The sequence below is a fragment of the Ranitomeya variabilis genome, chromosome 3, assembly GCF_051348905.1.
Source record: "Ranitomeya variabilis isolate aRanVar5 chromosome 3, aRanVar5.hap1, whole genome shotgun sequence".
NCBI lineage: Eukaryota > Metazoa > Chordata > Amphibia > Anura > Dendrobatidae > Ranitomeya > Ranitomeya variabilis.
In genome coordinates, this window is record NC_135234.1 from 523,092,232 (window position 1) to 523,108,137 (window position 15,906).

Genomic DNA, 15,906 nt, shown 5'->3' on the forward strand with positions numbered 1-15,906 from the left:
CTGCAGCGATATAGACAACGAGCCGACCTAAACTAGATCGCTGGAGCGTCGCTGTTTAGGTCGCTGTAGAGACGTCAAACACAGCAACTCCAGAACGATGCAGGAGTGATCCAGTGACATAACGGCGACTCACTTCTCGTTCTCGCTGGTTGTTAGCTCCATGTCAAACATTGCTGGCGTCGTTGCTTTTGATGTCAAACATGACGATACACGCCGACCTGGCGACGAAATAAAGTTCTGGACTTCTAGCTCCGACCAGCGATAGCACAGCGGGATCCAGATCGCTGCTGCGTGTCAAACACAACGAGATCGCTATCCAGGACGCTGCAACGTCACGGATTGTTGTTGTTCTCGTTGCAAAGTTGCCGAGTGTGACGGTACCTTTAAAGTTTTTGAAATGTTTAGATGTGTAGTTAGCTATTGTTTCAGAAGGTGGTTTTACAGTACATTCTTAGGAAAGATTTATGTTCTTTTGCCTCAAGTATGTGATATTGGATCATTTCCTCCATTTAAAAAAGTTATTTAGACTCTTGTTTATTTTTAGGACTTGGTTGATAATCATATGTACTTTGGGTCAAATTTATAGAGCAGTATGGAAAATTCTGAAGCGTTCACAATCTTTCAAGCACACTATATATTGTCAGGCTATAACAAATATCTGCATGTATTCAACTTCATATATTCTGTTCAATTAATTTCTTGCTGGAAAATGGTTTCCTACAGAATCCATTGCTGGAGCCCTGTTCTTGAGATTAGTGGCGGTCCCAGTGGACTGACCCTCAGCAATTGGAAGTTATCCCCTATCTTGGTGGTGGGTGATAAATTCCAAACTTGGTACCACCCCTTTTAATGGACACTTGTTTTAACACCTTCCTTTCCAAATGAGTTCCCTGATACACATCTTTAAACTTCAAGTTTCCTTCACAATATGTACTCTTCACAAAAGTGACAAAGTACATATTGCCAATAAGTGGCAAACCAGCATTCTCTCTGCAGTCATATGCAGAATTGTACGGTACATGAGATGATTAACACCAGAAAGAATCTTACACCTTGATTTGGGGAACTTAAATAACTTGGCTTACTAGTGTTACATTCAACAGAATCCTCCATATTTCTCCAGAACCCCAAACAACCTATAAACCTGTCATGTACCACACATTGTATATGCTCTGTGTCATGAGAACCTCTCATACATTGTTTTTCAGTTTACCTTTTTTTTTCTGTTTTCCATATTGCTATTTGTCTATACCATTGCACAGCTGCTTATATTTTTATCGCTGTTTCCATGTTATGTAATGTGTTTGTTTTTTTTAATAGCTATTGCCTTGCAAATTAAAGCTAATCTGTCGCCAGCTCTAAAATTGTGTATACATTATGAAGTTGACCAATTGACCCTGATGAGGATTGTTTATATACTTTGCAAATCAATTACAAATTGACTGCATAATTCTTTCTGAATGCTCAGCATTTTTGGTCCAGCTGTAGACTGCCAGCATGTGTTACCATAATTGGAGCCTGTGCTCCATACATTCATGTACACATTTCTATTTACCAGAGCAAGCTTGTGGGCTTTTGTCGCATTTCATTATTTGAGAATGAGTAGAATAAGCAGTTTTACAGCACAAACTTATAGATAGGTGAAATACTACAGTAAACATGTTAATACATGACACGCTGTATGACTTTGAGTGCTTCTTTACTTTTTAAAAGTGTTGTCCCAAGTTTGACACAAAAGTCTTGCAGTTACTGTATGATGGCTCACGCTATCAGGATTCCGTGGGAGCGGGCAGTCATGAGCAAAAGTATGGCTTGGCATACTACCGGTTGCACTGACTAGACCTGCGGGCATCGCTCTATACAAGTGAATTGAGTGAGGCCGCACACATCTACTGAATTTGTCTGGGAGTATGTATAGTACATATCTTTGGACATGACTGCCTGGTCTTGCTGCTGGTGCCAAAGAATACGACTACATGCTCTGTGAAGAGTCACATAGTTACTGCAGACTTTTGTGCCAAACATGCCAAAACCTTTTAAAGGGGTTGTCCGGTCCAAATCGGTAAGTCTGCAGTCACTCTGTGTGAGTGCAGACCTATGAATACCCCCAAAGTATGTACAGTGTGCTGCGGGATTTGCGGTTTCTGACTTGAGACCAAAGGATATGTATGTGTTTTATATATACTCACTGCCAGTGGGCGCTGTCTCCCTTTCATAAAGTTGTATGGAGTGATGCCGTGGCATGGCCTTGCTCAATATGTGGCGTGAGGCCACGCCCACTAGACGGTCTCTGGCCGGTAGTATGTATAACGCATACATACCCTCTGGTCCCAATGAATCCCTGCAGCGCACAGTGTGTGTGAAGGGGGAATTCATAAGTTTGTAGTAGCACAGAGTGACTGCAGATTTATTACTTTGGACAGGACAACCCCTTTAAGTATGGAACTGAGTAGAACACAATCGGTCAATTTCTACTGTATATACATTTTGCAAGCCTCTACTCATGACTTTCACTTCTCATTTATAGCTTTCCGGCAGCTTTGCCATTTTTGTTTGCATGTTTGTCATTTATGTTGTCTTCCATCTGATATTAACTACAGAGAGTTGTCTTTAATTTGAGGTTTCCCATAATATCTACCAGTCATTTCAATTCCAGAATTACATTTTTTTTCTTAGGAATTCTAGTGCCATGTTGCTTGATGGGTAACTAAGCCTTTATAACTCTTGTTTAATATTTAAGTACCCTTTTAATTGCAAGAAGATGAGTGGAGGTACTGGTCCTGCCATACTCTGGAAAGAACTGTGCTCTCCTGTCACCTGAGCTGTGCGCCTATCACGGTTACGGTGGTTTTTAGTGATTGGTGGGGTTCTCTCTGGACTCCCACCTATGGGTTGCATTTAAAGGGCCCTCAAATATATTATATTTGAAACTATTAGTTTAAATACACAATATAAAAAGGCACTTGTGTTTTTCTCAACATCTGAAATTAAATCGGAATAAACCTTTACTGATTAAGGTAAATTAGAATTACAATAATTATTTTTTGCCAAATGCCAGATTATTGAGAGAAAATGTTTTAAGGCATTTTAATTACTTACTGGACAGTCAAAAGTTTACGTACACTAAGATTACTATGCTTTTAAACAATTCTGGACTGCCTATATGATGTCATGTGTTTGGAAGCTTCTGATAGGTTTTTTGGCAACATCTGAGTTAATTAGAGACACACCTGTGGATGTATTTTAATGCACACCTGAAACACACTATTTGTGTAGCATCATGGGAAAGTCTCAAGAAATCAGCCAAGATATTAGGAAGAGAATTGTGGACTTGCACAAGTCTGGCTCATTCTTGGGTACAATTTCAAGATACCTGAAGGTGCCTCGTTCATCTGTACAAACAATTATACCCAAGTACAAACAAGACCTTGTGAACATGGTGGGAACTGGTAAGATTGTGTCAATATCCACAGTGAAACAAGTACTGTATCAACATGGGTTGAAAGGCCACTCTCACAGGAAGAAGCCATTACTCAAAAAGAAACAAAAAAGCCAGATTAATATTTGCAAATGCACACAGGAACAAAGACCCTAATTTTTGGAGACATGTCCTGTGTTCTGATGAAACGAAAATTGAACTTTGTGGCCATAATGACCATCGTTGCGTTTGGAGTAAAAAGGGAGACACTTGGAAGCCTAAGAACACCATCCCAACTGTGAAACATGGGGGTGGCAGCATCATGTTGTGGGGTTGTTTTGATACAGAACAGACTCGTACACTTCAGTAAATAGATGGCATCATGAGAAAAGAAGATTATGTGGCAATACTGAAGCAACATCTCAAAACATCAAAAAGGAAGTTAAAGCTTGGGCAGAAATGGGTCTTCCAAATTGTCAATTATTCGAAGCATAATGCCAAAATAAGGTAACAAAGTGGCTTAAGGATAACACTGTCAACGTTTTGGTGCGGCCATCACAAAGCCGTGATCTCAATCCTATTGAAAATTTATGGGCAAAGCTGAAAAGGCAGGATCAAGCAAGGCGACCTACAAACCTGGATCAGTTACACCAGTTTTTTCAGGAGGAATAGGCCCAAATTCTGACCAACGATTGTGAGAAGATTGTGGAAGGATATCCTAAACGTTTGACAAGTCATTCAGTTTAAGGGCAAAGCTACCAAATACTAATGAAATGTATGTAAACTTTTGACTTTGCAGCAAGTAATAAAAATGTCTTAAAACATTCTCTCATTATTCTAGCATTTGTCAAATATTGATAATTATGGTAATCCTAATTGACCTAAAACGGGAAAGGTTTATTCTTATTTCATGTCAGATATTGAGAAAAACATGCAGATGTGTCGTCTTATATAGTGTATGTAAACTACTGGTTTCAACTGTGTATATATGTCTAGTTACCATTTAAAATGTGTTTGTACATTGTCATGTCTTAAATGCTATACTCAGATGTTAAGTTGTACTTGAAAATTAGTTCAGACGGTTAAAATATACCCCTTAAATGTTAGTTTACTGCCCCATAGACTTAATCACTTTAGCATTTTACAATTCTGATCTGAAAGTCATTCCAGAGAAATGTGCATAGAAGTTAAAGGGGTTTTCTGGCACAACTCACTGCCACATCAGTGGATCTGATGACGACGTGTGTAGAATAAGATGAGACCTGGTGATTGTGCAAGCGTCCTGGCTGGTATATGCCGATGCAATGCCATCGACACCAATCCACATCTGAAAAATGGTGCTGGAGAACGCCTCCTTAACTCTTAATACATGTAAAAGGACTTTGGATTACCTAGGTGCTATATGAAAAAGGCTTTAGGCATTTTGGCACCATTTTCTTAAACACATTTATATATAGTAGTTTACACTTTTGCAGTTTAATGCATGTTTTGGAGTACTTGCAAAAATCCTTTTTATTTGATTTGTTCACTTTACCAGCGTGACAGGATGTGGAAGTGGCTCCAATCAATAGCCGATAATAAATTGCACTGGACCCGGGTCTATTTTGTGGGGGTTACTGCATTTAACATAGATGTAAATGCTCTTTTTGCATCTTGCTGAGCAACAAAATCTTAAGTAATAAGTCCATTGAAATCTGTCATATCACATCACCTTACACGTTAACATTTGTATAGCAAACCAATGCGCAGATGCTAAACATTTAAGATGGAATAAAGGCTTGGCCATGTCCCGTCTGTGCTGCATAGCTTTCATCCAGTAGGAGCTACAGGTTGTCATATAATGATGATATACCCCAACATTTTATATAAACACCTATTCTCAGCCAAGACATGGGAAATGCCACAGACAATCTATATTTGGTTATATTCAGTGTAGTTTTCTGCTTTAGTTTGTAGCATAGGTATAATAAACTCTTGTTATTTAGTTAGTTGTCATTCTAAGTACTGTGAGATAATAGGATATTGTGTAGCATTAAAAGGAGTTTTAGGAAGTTTTAATAAAGCATTTAACATTTATATATTTTAGAATTAGAAATGTTTGTGTAGAAATGGCTAAGACTTTAGGAAACGTAGAGCCCTATCTAGCTGAATTTAGAGCAACTACAGTTTGTATGGTTTTATGATTGTTCAGTCTTCAGATAGTTAGTAACTGAGGGCGCACCCAATGCAAAATGTAGCATCTAATTCAGTTCTTTGTTATGCAGCTTTAGGAATGCCAATGGCTTGACAGCGGCTGACCTCGCACACTCCCAGGGCTTCCAAGAGTGTGCTCAATTTCTCCTTAACCTCCAGAACAGTCAGCTGAATGGTTTTTATTATAGCAGCTCCTTAAATGGAGTCCACAAAGTCAACACATCTAATCATTTTAATGGAGGTTCTATAAATCGCAAGCGATCCTTCAATGATTTAGAGGCTTATACCTTCAAGAAGCTTCGAACTGAAGGTGAGAAATTTACATTTTGTGTCCACAATTTTGTATAACGAATTGTGACTAATGCAGTACTGCAGCATTTCATTCAAGCATCTTTTAACAAAAAAAATCTGGGAAATAGGAGTTAGGCCCCCAATATACACTGGGCACGATGCATCAAGACCCGCGTTGTTCTTGATGGGGAGATGGGCTGGAGTCATACGCTTTTGATTCATGAAGAGGAGTATCGGACAAGCGACGTACACCTCTACGTGTTTGCCTCGCCACAAGCCCTATTCTACCGGCTGCTGAAGAAAGATTTGTGGCGTAGCGAACACCTCTACTCTACATCAATTTGATGAGTCATGATTGCCACGCCCCTGTCCATTAGGCCGGAGCTGGGAGAAACCAAAAGTTGCTAAATTTTGTTGCAGCTCTGAGATGCAACAAAATTTTGAAACTTTTCAAAGAATTCTAGCATGAAAGCTTTGGTGCATCAGGCCCATTGTCTGGTCCAGCAGATTTTAATCTCTCCTGGAGCAGCCAACAGATCAGTGTTTGGGGGCCTCCTATATATACCTGGACAGATGGTCGAGGATGAGAAGGATTTGGCCCCTTGTAGTCTATCCTAAGGGTGTTTTTTTTCTAGCACCCATGACCGCACCAACGAGAGAGCGGATCCGCCACACAATGACAGGGAGCCTTTAAGATAAAAAGGGCGGCTTCTCTTTCCGCATCAGTGGATTCCTGTCCTTGTTGGGCGGAGCCTTTACCTGATGGCAGCAACGCGAAGAATGAAGATGGAGCCTGGGCTGGTCGGTGGCGGCAGGGCCACGAGTGAGCAGGAGTCTGCGGCGCCAGCACTGCATGGTGGCTGGCAGCCCTGCGTTCCGGCTCGTGATTGGAGCGCGGACGGAAACAGGATGTCGCGCTCTGATGACGCGGCCGGGACCTTTGCACCCGCAGGAAGCCGTGGGGTAGTACCGGAAGCTGCAGGACATACCAAGTCACGGTGGCCTATTTAAATCATCGGGGGTACGCGTTCCCAGACCCTAATGCAGGTATCCAGACGAATTTTCGATCTAGCAGAAAGCAACATCCTTTCACTATTAGCCCTCCATATCAAAGGGATGGACAATGTAACAGCAGACTTTGAGTCGCAGGCCACTTCTGCAGGGCGTATGGTCCCTCAAGACTGCAGTATTCAGGCATCTGGTAGAGATGTGGGGGGAACTGGAGATTGACCTTTTCACCACCGGTCAAAACACCAAGGTAGACAAATTCTTCTCCTTGATTCCGAGAGAAAACCATGTAGTAGATGCCTTCCGCATAAGATGGAGGTTTTCCCTGGCATATGCCTTTCCCCCCAGTCTGTCTGATACCAGCGGTCCTCAGAAAAATCAGGCAGGACAGGGCGAGGGTAATACTCGTAGCCCTCTTTTGGCCCAAGAGGCCCTGGTTCTTCTGGCTGAGGAGTATGTCAATCTCGGATCCCTGGATCCTTCCAGAGATCCCGGACCTTCTAAGGGATTCTCGGACAGTCTGATTTCCACCTTGCCTGCTTGTATGAAACCGATTACTACAAGAATTTATGGAAAAGATTTTTATCATCTACGGGGTGTTCTCCGGAAGGGAAAGTGCCCATGAAAGAGATTCTCGAATTCCTTCAGAGAGGGCGAGATCAATGTCTGTCGCTAAGCACGCTAAAGGTTCAGGTGTCGACGTTAGGGGCAATTTATAATTACAACCTAGCGGGAAATCGGTGGGTGGTTAGATTCATTAAGGCCTTCACTAGATCCAGACCAGCCCCAATAGCCAGGGTCCCTCCATAGGACTTAAATTTGGTTCTAAATGCCTTTACTGAACCCCCATTTGATCCTTTAGCAGATGCGTCTATAAAATTGGTTACTCTTAAGACGATACTCCTAGTAGCCCTTACGTCAGCACGCAGAATTGGAGACATACAGGCCCTTTCAGCAGATCCTCCCTTCACGGTGGTAATGAATGATAGGCAGGATCAGGCTTCAGGACTACTCTATTTGCCCAAAGTAGTGTCGAGATTACATAGAACACAAGAGATATCTTTATCTTCCTTTTGTCCTGACCCAAAAAATTATAGAGTAAATGAATTTCATACCCTATATGTCAGGAGGTGCCTTCTTCACTATTTGCAGGGAACAAAGTCTTGTAGGAAGGATAGGGCTTGGTTTATTTCCTTCCAGGGTTCTAGGAAGGGGATGAAAGTCTCGAAGGGTTCCTTGTCCAGATGGATAAGGGAAGCGATCAAGTTGGCCTATATGTGTGTGGGAAAACTGGTCCCGGACGATCTGAGGGCCCACTCCACAAGGGCTTCTTGGGCAGAAAGGGCAGATGTGCCTATCGAACAAATCTGTAAGGCAGCTACTTGGTCATTACCCTCCACTTTCTATAGTCACTATAGACTGGATCTTTACGCTTCTTCTGATTTGACTTTTGGGAAGAGGGTTCTACAAGCTGTGGTCCCTCCCTGATAGGGTAATTCTCTCGTTGGTGCTGTCATAGATGGTAGGAAAACACGTATATTACTTACCGGTAATGTGTTTTTACGAAGCCCATGACAGCACCCGTATATTCCCTCCCGTTACTAAGCTTTCACCCTTTGGTTGGTGGGTCGTTGTATATAGTTACCACTTAAGGTGAAATTTAAAATTAAATTAATAGTTGATATAGTCAAAGAAATTGTATAAATGTATATATGTGTGTGTACACTAAGCAGAAGGTCCTCAAGCTCTGTAAACCACTGATGCGGAGAGAGGAGCCGCCCGTTTTATCTTAAATGTTCCCTTTACTTGTGGGGCCGATCCCCTCTCGTTGATGCTGTCATGGGCTTCGTAAAAACACATTACCGGTAAGTAATATACTTGTTTTTTTTTCTCCAGGAAATGAGCTACTGCTAGAGGTGTTTTACAGTGGCTCATAAAGAACACAAAAAAAAATCTGTTTGGCCGACCATTTCTGTGTATGCGAGAGTAAGGGAAAGGTGTCTGTTGTATGGTTAATCACTTGACTGTGTAATGAGTATGGGGGCTTTAAAGGGAATCTGTGAACCCTTGGATTTTTTTATTTATTAATATGGGCATACAGGTGATAAAAGTGGTTAAACTAGTCATACCTGTATGCCCATATCTTTGGACTTGCTGTTAAGAAATTGTGTTTTGTTTCTTTATGCTAGGGATTTCTTCCAGAGTCCGGGGCGTGCAGAGACTGGAAGAAAACTTTGCATCCAGTCTTCATTTGTGTTACAAATCCCATCCCCAACCCCCAAAAAAAAATAAATATATATATATATATATATATATATATATATATATATATATATATATATATATAATATACATACATACATACACACACACACACACACACACACACACACACACACACACACACACACACACACACACACACACACACACACACACTACAGACCGAAAGTTTGGACACACCTCATTCAAGGATTATTCTGTATTTTCATGACTATGAATATTGTACATTCACACTGATGGCATCAAAACTATGAATTAACACGTGGAATTATATTCTTCACAAAAAAGTGTGAATCTGAAATTGTCTTATTCTAGGTTCTTCAAAGTAGCCACCTTTTCTTTTGATGACTGCTTTGCACACTCTATATAAATTATATATAAAATCAGGTCCACCATTCCTGTTTACTTGAATTCCATGGAATCCTTGTATACCTTTAACCCCTATTTTTATCTATATTCAATAGAATAGATTTGTACTTTGTGTGAGTGGTTGTAATGAGACCAGTTGTTTATCTGCTTTTTGATCTGCTGTTTGTTTGAAACCATTTTTTCTTATGTTTGATAAATATTTCCTAGTCTTCAGTATATTTGCATCTATTGTTTCTTTCAGGAGGCAGCATTCATCTCCGGGCTGATTTGGCTGTGGGGATAGAAGACGAGAGTATGCATGTAGAGAGTCACTCGGAGATATCAGGTGGGGTTGGGCAAATTTCTGACAGATGCTACAACGCACAACTGGTTGAAGATCTGAAACCACAAGAGAACACCTCTGTTAGACCAGCAAATAATATTTGCACAGTGTTTCCGATGCAATCGCCTTTTCGTTGCATAAGCCAATATGCTTATTTTTGAATGTTCTCATGTATGAAGTAATGGTATCTCCATCATCCTTCCTGATTTGTATCATAACTTCATATGTTTATAAAAAAACAAAAACAATAAAGACTTTTGGGAGGTATCTTTATAAGCTGGTAATCAAGGAGTAATCCATGTAGTACTTGTATAAAAGTAATTGATCTGTCCAGGCTTCAACTACTGTTGTTGCTTTTTTTTTTTTTTTTTTTTTTTTTTTATAAATTCTGTTTCTTTTGAAGTTTCTTAATTGTAAATTTGAGCATATATGTTGACATTCGCTTCTAATAGCATGAATGTTGTAGTTATTAAAATCGGTACAAAATTGGATTGCACTTGTAATGGTTTAATATGCTGAAACTTCTAGTGTAATAGTTTAATGCAGATATTAGGAAAGGATAAGACAAAATCTGAACACTGCCCATTTAAGAGAATCTTTCACCGCTACATGCTATACTGGCTACATGATGTTAAAGCGGCTGAAGATATAAATAAAATGTAGTTTTATTAATTTGTTTACCAATTTTCCCCTCCAAGAGGAATTTGCTTTTTTCCCCCTTATTTGACTTTGGTCAATCATAAACAGGCAGCAATATATGGGGAGGAAAAAAATCAAATGCCCCCAGAAAATCTTGGAACCAGCTTTGTCAGTGTAACACAGTAAGACTGTTGTCTAGGCGGGTCATACAGATCTTACTGCTGTTACATGTGCAGGCGGAGGAGTACTGCTGCTGTGTGTCACTAAGGTAGATGCACAACAGTATAAGTAATGACCCACAGCGCAGTGGTCCTCCTCCCACTGCACTTGTACTGTCAGTAATTGCCGGAAGTGAGAACTTGGTAAGTCTTGCCATATTACACTGATAGAGCTTTTTCTAAGCTTCTCTCGGTTTCTCCCCCTTCCTCTGTATGTGTTTGCCTATTTGAGGAGGGATGTATTCCTTGCATGACTTTGCCCAGAGAAGAATCTCTTAACACCCACTTCATATTGAAGCATAAATTGTACAAGCTATTCTCTCCTCAATAGCCATACTAAAAAAAGTTTTCGTCAGATCTTCATCTCCTTTATCATTATATAAAGGGTCTGCTTTAAGAGTACAATGAGCAGCCAGGGTTGCCAACTGTCCAGAAATGACAGGAAAGTCCATCATAAATTGAGCCATTTTTTTCACTGTTAGTAAAAAAAAAAAAAAAAATGTGATTGTGATTTTTTTGAAGCTGTAGAGACGTACAGATTTATATTACTGTATTCATCACCCTTTTACAGTTCACAGTGAATGCAGCTGATGTCTTAATATAGGATTTATGGTCTGTAGATATCACTTATAATGTTAAGGATTTATTATGATCATCTAATGTTAAGTAAAAAACAAAAACAAAAAGGTTGTTTGTTATTTTTTGAGAATCTATCCAGAAAAAATAAAGTTGGCAACTCTGGGCAGTTGCAGTTTGGTGATTTTAGTCATTAAAATGCATTCAAATGAAATGCTGAGAAGTGCCCCTAATGCCCTCTTAAAGGGAACCTGTCACCCCCAAAATAGGTGAGCTAAGCCCACTGGCATCAGGGGCTTATCTACAGCATTCTGTAATGCTGTAGATAAGCCCCCGATGTATCCTGAAAGATGAGAAAAAGAGGTTATATTATACTCTCCCTGCGGCGGTCCCGCTGTGATGGGCATCGCGGTCCGGTCCAGCGCCTCCCATCTTACGATAACGTCCTCTTGTCTTCACGCTGTGGCTCCGGCGCAGGCGTGCTTTGCCCTGTTGAGGGCAGTGCAAAGTTCTGCAGTGCGCAGGCGCCGGTAAGGTCAGAGAAGCCCGGCGCCTGCGCACTGCAGTACTTTGCTCTGCCCTCAACAGGGCAGACAAAGTACGCCGGAGCCACAGCGTGAAGACAAGAAGAGGATGTCATCGTAAGAAGATGGGAGGCCCCGGACCGCGATGCCCATCGGACCGCCCGCCCAGGTGAGTATAATCTAACCTCTTTTTCCAGTCTTTCAGGATACATCGGGGGCTTATCTACAGCATTACAGAATGCTGTAGATAAGCCCCTGATGCCGGTGGGCTACGCTCACCTTTGATTTTGGGGGTGACAGGTTCCCTTTAAAGGGAATGTCACCCCAAAATTCGCCTATAAGCTAAGGCCACCGCCATCAGGGGCTTATCTACAGCATTCTGTAATGCTGTGGCTAATCCCCCGATGTAACCTAAAAGATAAGAAAAACGAGTTAGATTATACTCACCAGGGGCGGTCCCAGTGCAGTCTGGTCAGATGGGCATTGCGGTGCGGGTCCAGCGCTTCCCATCTTCATACGATGACGTCCTCTTCTTTGCTTCCTGCCGCGGCTCCTGCGCAGGCATACTTTATCTGCCCTGTTGAGGGCAGAGCAAAGTACTGCAGTGCACAGGCACCGGGAAAGGTCCGAGAGGCCTGGCGCCTGCGCACTGCAGTACTTTGCTCTGCCCTCAACAGGGCAGACAAAGTATGCCTGTGCAGGAGCCGCGGCAGGAAGCAAAGAAGATGTCATTGTATGAAGATGGGAGGCGCCGGACCCAGACCTGCGACTCCCATCTGACCGGATTGCACCGGGACCGCCCCTGGGTGAGTATAATCTAACTTGTTGTTCTTATCTTTCAGGATACATCGGGGGCTTATCTACAGCATTACAGAATGCCTTTAAAGAACCTGACTTTCTAGTAAAAGACTAGTCTGGACTTTCAGATTGTTTGATCCCACAAACCTACTTTTCACTTGCTACTTGCAGTGAATGTGCGAGATCACAATAACATGTGAGATCCTGCGCATTAAATGAAACAAGCTCTGCTATGTCCTTTAATGAGCCGTCACCGGTAACTTATCCAGTGTTGTCACCTTTTGGAAACCGCTCCGTAAAGGAACTTGCACAACTTGTTTATTTCAAATCCCGATATCTCACATGTTCTCACTGGAGGGTCGCACATCCCAACCTCGGGTTCTTTATGGGGCCATTAGGGACACTTCACAGTTCTTGTGGGGGTTTTTTTTTTTCAATCTAATTGGTGATTTTTGCAAGTAACCTCGATCTGTAATTGCGCATTGTTTGCTTTCTGAAATAAAAAGGGCAGCCATAGATTGATTGATGGGTCCTCTTTAGTGTGCATCCCACGTTATTCTTTTGATGCTGGGCTTGGTCTTTGTTTTACCGTGACTGGTTGAGCAGATGTTCCCATAGCTGTTACGAACACTTCACATGTTTTGAGGTATAATACCAGAGAAGCCAAGGCCTTTTTATGTATGATAGAAGAACACTGCTATGGTGACTGGGTATTATATAAATGTGTTAATATTAAAATTAATATATAGTGCAATTTCAAAAACTGAAGTGAAATCAATTTTTCCCAATCTGTTTAGTCCAATAATCTAAGCTATTTTCTAATGTACCGTATATACTCGAGTATAAGCCGACCCGAGTATAAGCCGACCCCCCTAATTTTGCCACAAAAAACTGGGAAAACTTATTGACTCGAGTATAAGCCTAGGGTGGAAAATGCAGCAGGTACCGGTGAATTTCAAAATTAAAAATAGATACTCCATACCGTTCATTATGGCCCCATAGATGCTCCACATAAAGCTGTGCCACATATAATGCTCTGCACCATTCATTATGGCCCCATAGATGCTCCACATAAAGCTGTGCCATATATACAATGCTCTGCACCATTGCCCCATAGATACTCCACATAAAGCTGTGCCATATATACAATGCTCTGCACCGTTGCCCCATAGCTGTGCCATATATATAATGCTCTGCACCGTTGCCCCATAGCTGTGCCACATATATAATGCTCTGCACCGTTGCCCCATAGCTGTGCCATATAGTGCTCTGCACCGTTGCCCCATAGCTGTGCCATATATATAATGCTCTGCACCATTGCCCCATAGCTGTGCCATATAGTGCTCTGCACCGTTGCCCCATAGCTGTGCCATATATAATGCTCTGCACCGTTGCCCTATAGCTGTGCCATATAGTGCTCTGCATCATTGCCCCATAGCTGTGCCATATAGTGCTCTGCACCATTGCCCCATAGCTGTGCCATACAGTGCTCTGCACCATTGCCCCATAGCTGTGCCATACAGTGCTCTGCACCATTGCCCCATAGCTGTGCCATATAGTGCTCTGCACCATTATTGCCCTATAGCTGTGCCATATAGTGCTCTGCACCATTATTGCCCTATAGCTGTGCCATATAGTGCTCTGCACCGTTGCCCCATAGCTGTGCCATACAGTGCTCTGCACCATTGCCCCATAGCTGTGCGATACAGTGCTCTGCACCATTGCCCCATAGCTGTGCCATATAGTGCTCTGCACCATTATTGCCCTATAGCTGTGCCATATAGTGCTCTGCACTGTTGCCCCATAGCTGTGCCATATAGTGCTCTGCACCGTTACCCCATAGCTGTGCCATATAGTGCTCTGCACCGTTGCCCCATAGCTGTGCCATATAGTGCTCTGCACCATTGCCCCATAGCTGTGCCATATAGTGCTCTGCACCATTGCCCCATAGCTGTGCCATATAGTGCTCTGCACCGTTGCCCCATAGCTGTGCCATATAGTGCTCTGCACCGTCCAATATTGCCCCATAGCTGCTGCTGCACTAAAAAAAAAACCACATACTCACCTCTCTTGCTTGCAGCTCCTCGGCGCCATCTTCCCGGCGTCTCTCTGCACTGACTGATCAGGCAGAGGGCAGCGCGCACACTATATGCGTCATCGCGCCCTCTGCCTGAACAGTCAGAGCGGAGAGACGCCGGGAAGATGGCGCGGCGCCCGGCGTGTGGAACGAGGACAGGTGAATATGCGATACTTACCTGCTCCCGGCGTCCCGCTCCTTCCCCCAGACAGCTGGTCTTCGGTGCCGCAGCTCTTCCTCTGTCAGCGGTCACCGGCACCGCTGATTAGAGAAATGAATAGGCGGCTCCGCCCCTATGGGGGGTGGAGCAGCCTATTCATTTCTCTAATGAGCGGTCCCACTTGACCGCTCAGGGGAAGAGGCTGCGGCACCGAAGACAGTGTGACAGGCAGGGGGAGTGACAGGAACGCCGGGACTAGGTGAGTATATGACAGTGCTCACCCGCCGACCCCACCACCGATCATGACTCGAGTATAAGCCGAGAGGGGCACTTTCAGCCCAAAAATTTGGGCTGAAAATCTCGGCTTATACTCGAGTATATACGGTACTTGCTTTAAAAATTCCATACCGTTTTCTTACTGCACAAACTATTTTTGTATTTTTTTTCTCTACTTCCTGTCTGCTGACAATTCGTTTATCACCAGTGCATGCTGGGGGAAGACACTGCACAAGGTAGACACGTAGGGACCAGCCCCTAAAATGAGCATATCTGATGACACTTTGTTTCAGGGAGGGGCTGTGACAATGACTGGAGCCCCCTGATGATGCTTCGTGAGTTTCCTAGCATGCAGTGGGGATACTCGAACAAATCGTCATCAAACAGGAAGTACGAGGCCAAAAGTAGGTAGTTTAGTGACTGAACGGTAGTGAATTTTTAAAGTAAGTACCGTATATACTCGAGTATAAGCCGAGATTTTCAGCCCACTTTTTTGGGCTGAAAGTAACCCTCTCTGCTTATACTCGAGTCATACGCAGGGGTCGGGAGGGGGAGCGGAGCTGTGTAATAATACTCACCTGCTCCTGGCGCGGTCCCTGCAAGTCTTTTCCCCGGCGCATGCAGCTTGTTCCTGTAGTGAGCGGTCACATGGTACCGCTCATTACAGTAATGAATATGGACCCCATTCCACTCCCATAGGGGTGGAGCCACATATTCATTACTGTAATGAGCGGTACCATGTGACCGCTCAATA

At 42.8% G+C, this 15,906-nt stretch overlaps 1 protein-coding gene across 2 annotated transcripts in view; it reads left to right on the forward strand.

Annotated features, from left to right (window-relative positions):
- ANKRD10 (ankyrin repeat domain 10) overlaps positions 1-15,906 on the forward strand; it is a 66,396-nt gene that overhangs the window by 41,028 nt on the left and 9,462 nt on the right. For both annotated transcript variants that reach the window (XM_077297010.1, XM_077297009.1), the window contains exons 4-5: positions 5,683-5,921; positions 9,804-9,887. In XM_077297010.1, coding sequence (XP_077153125.1) covers positions 5,683-5,921; positions 9,804-9,887 — 323 coding nt within the window. The remainder of the gene's footprint in view (positions 1-5,682; positions 5,922-9,803; positions 9,888-15,906) is intronic.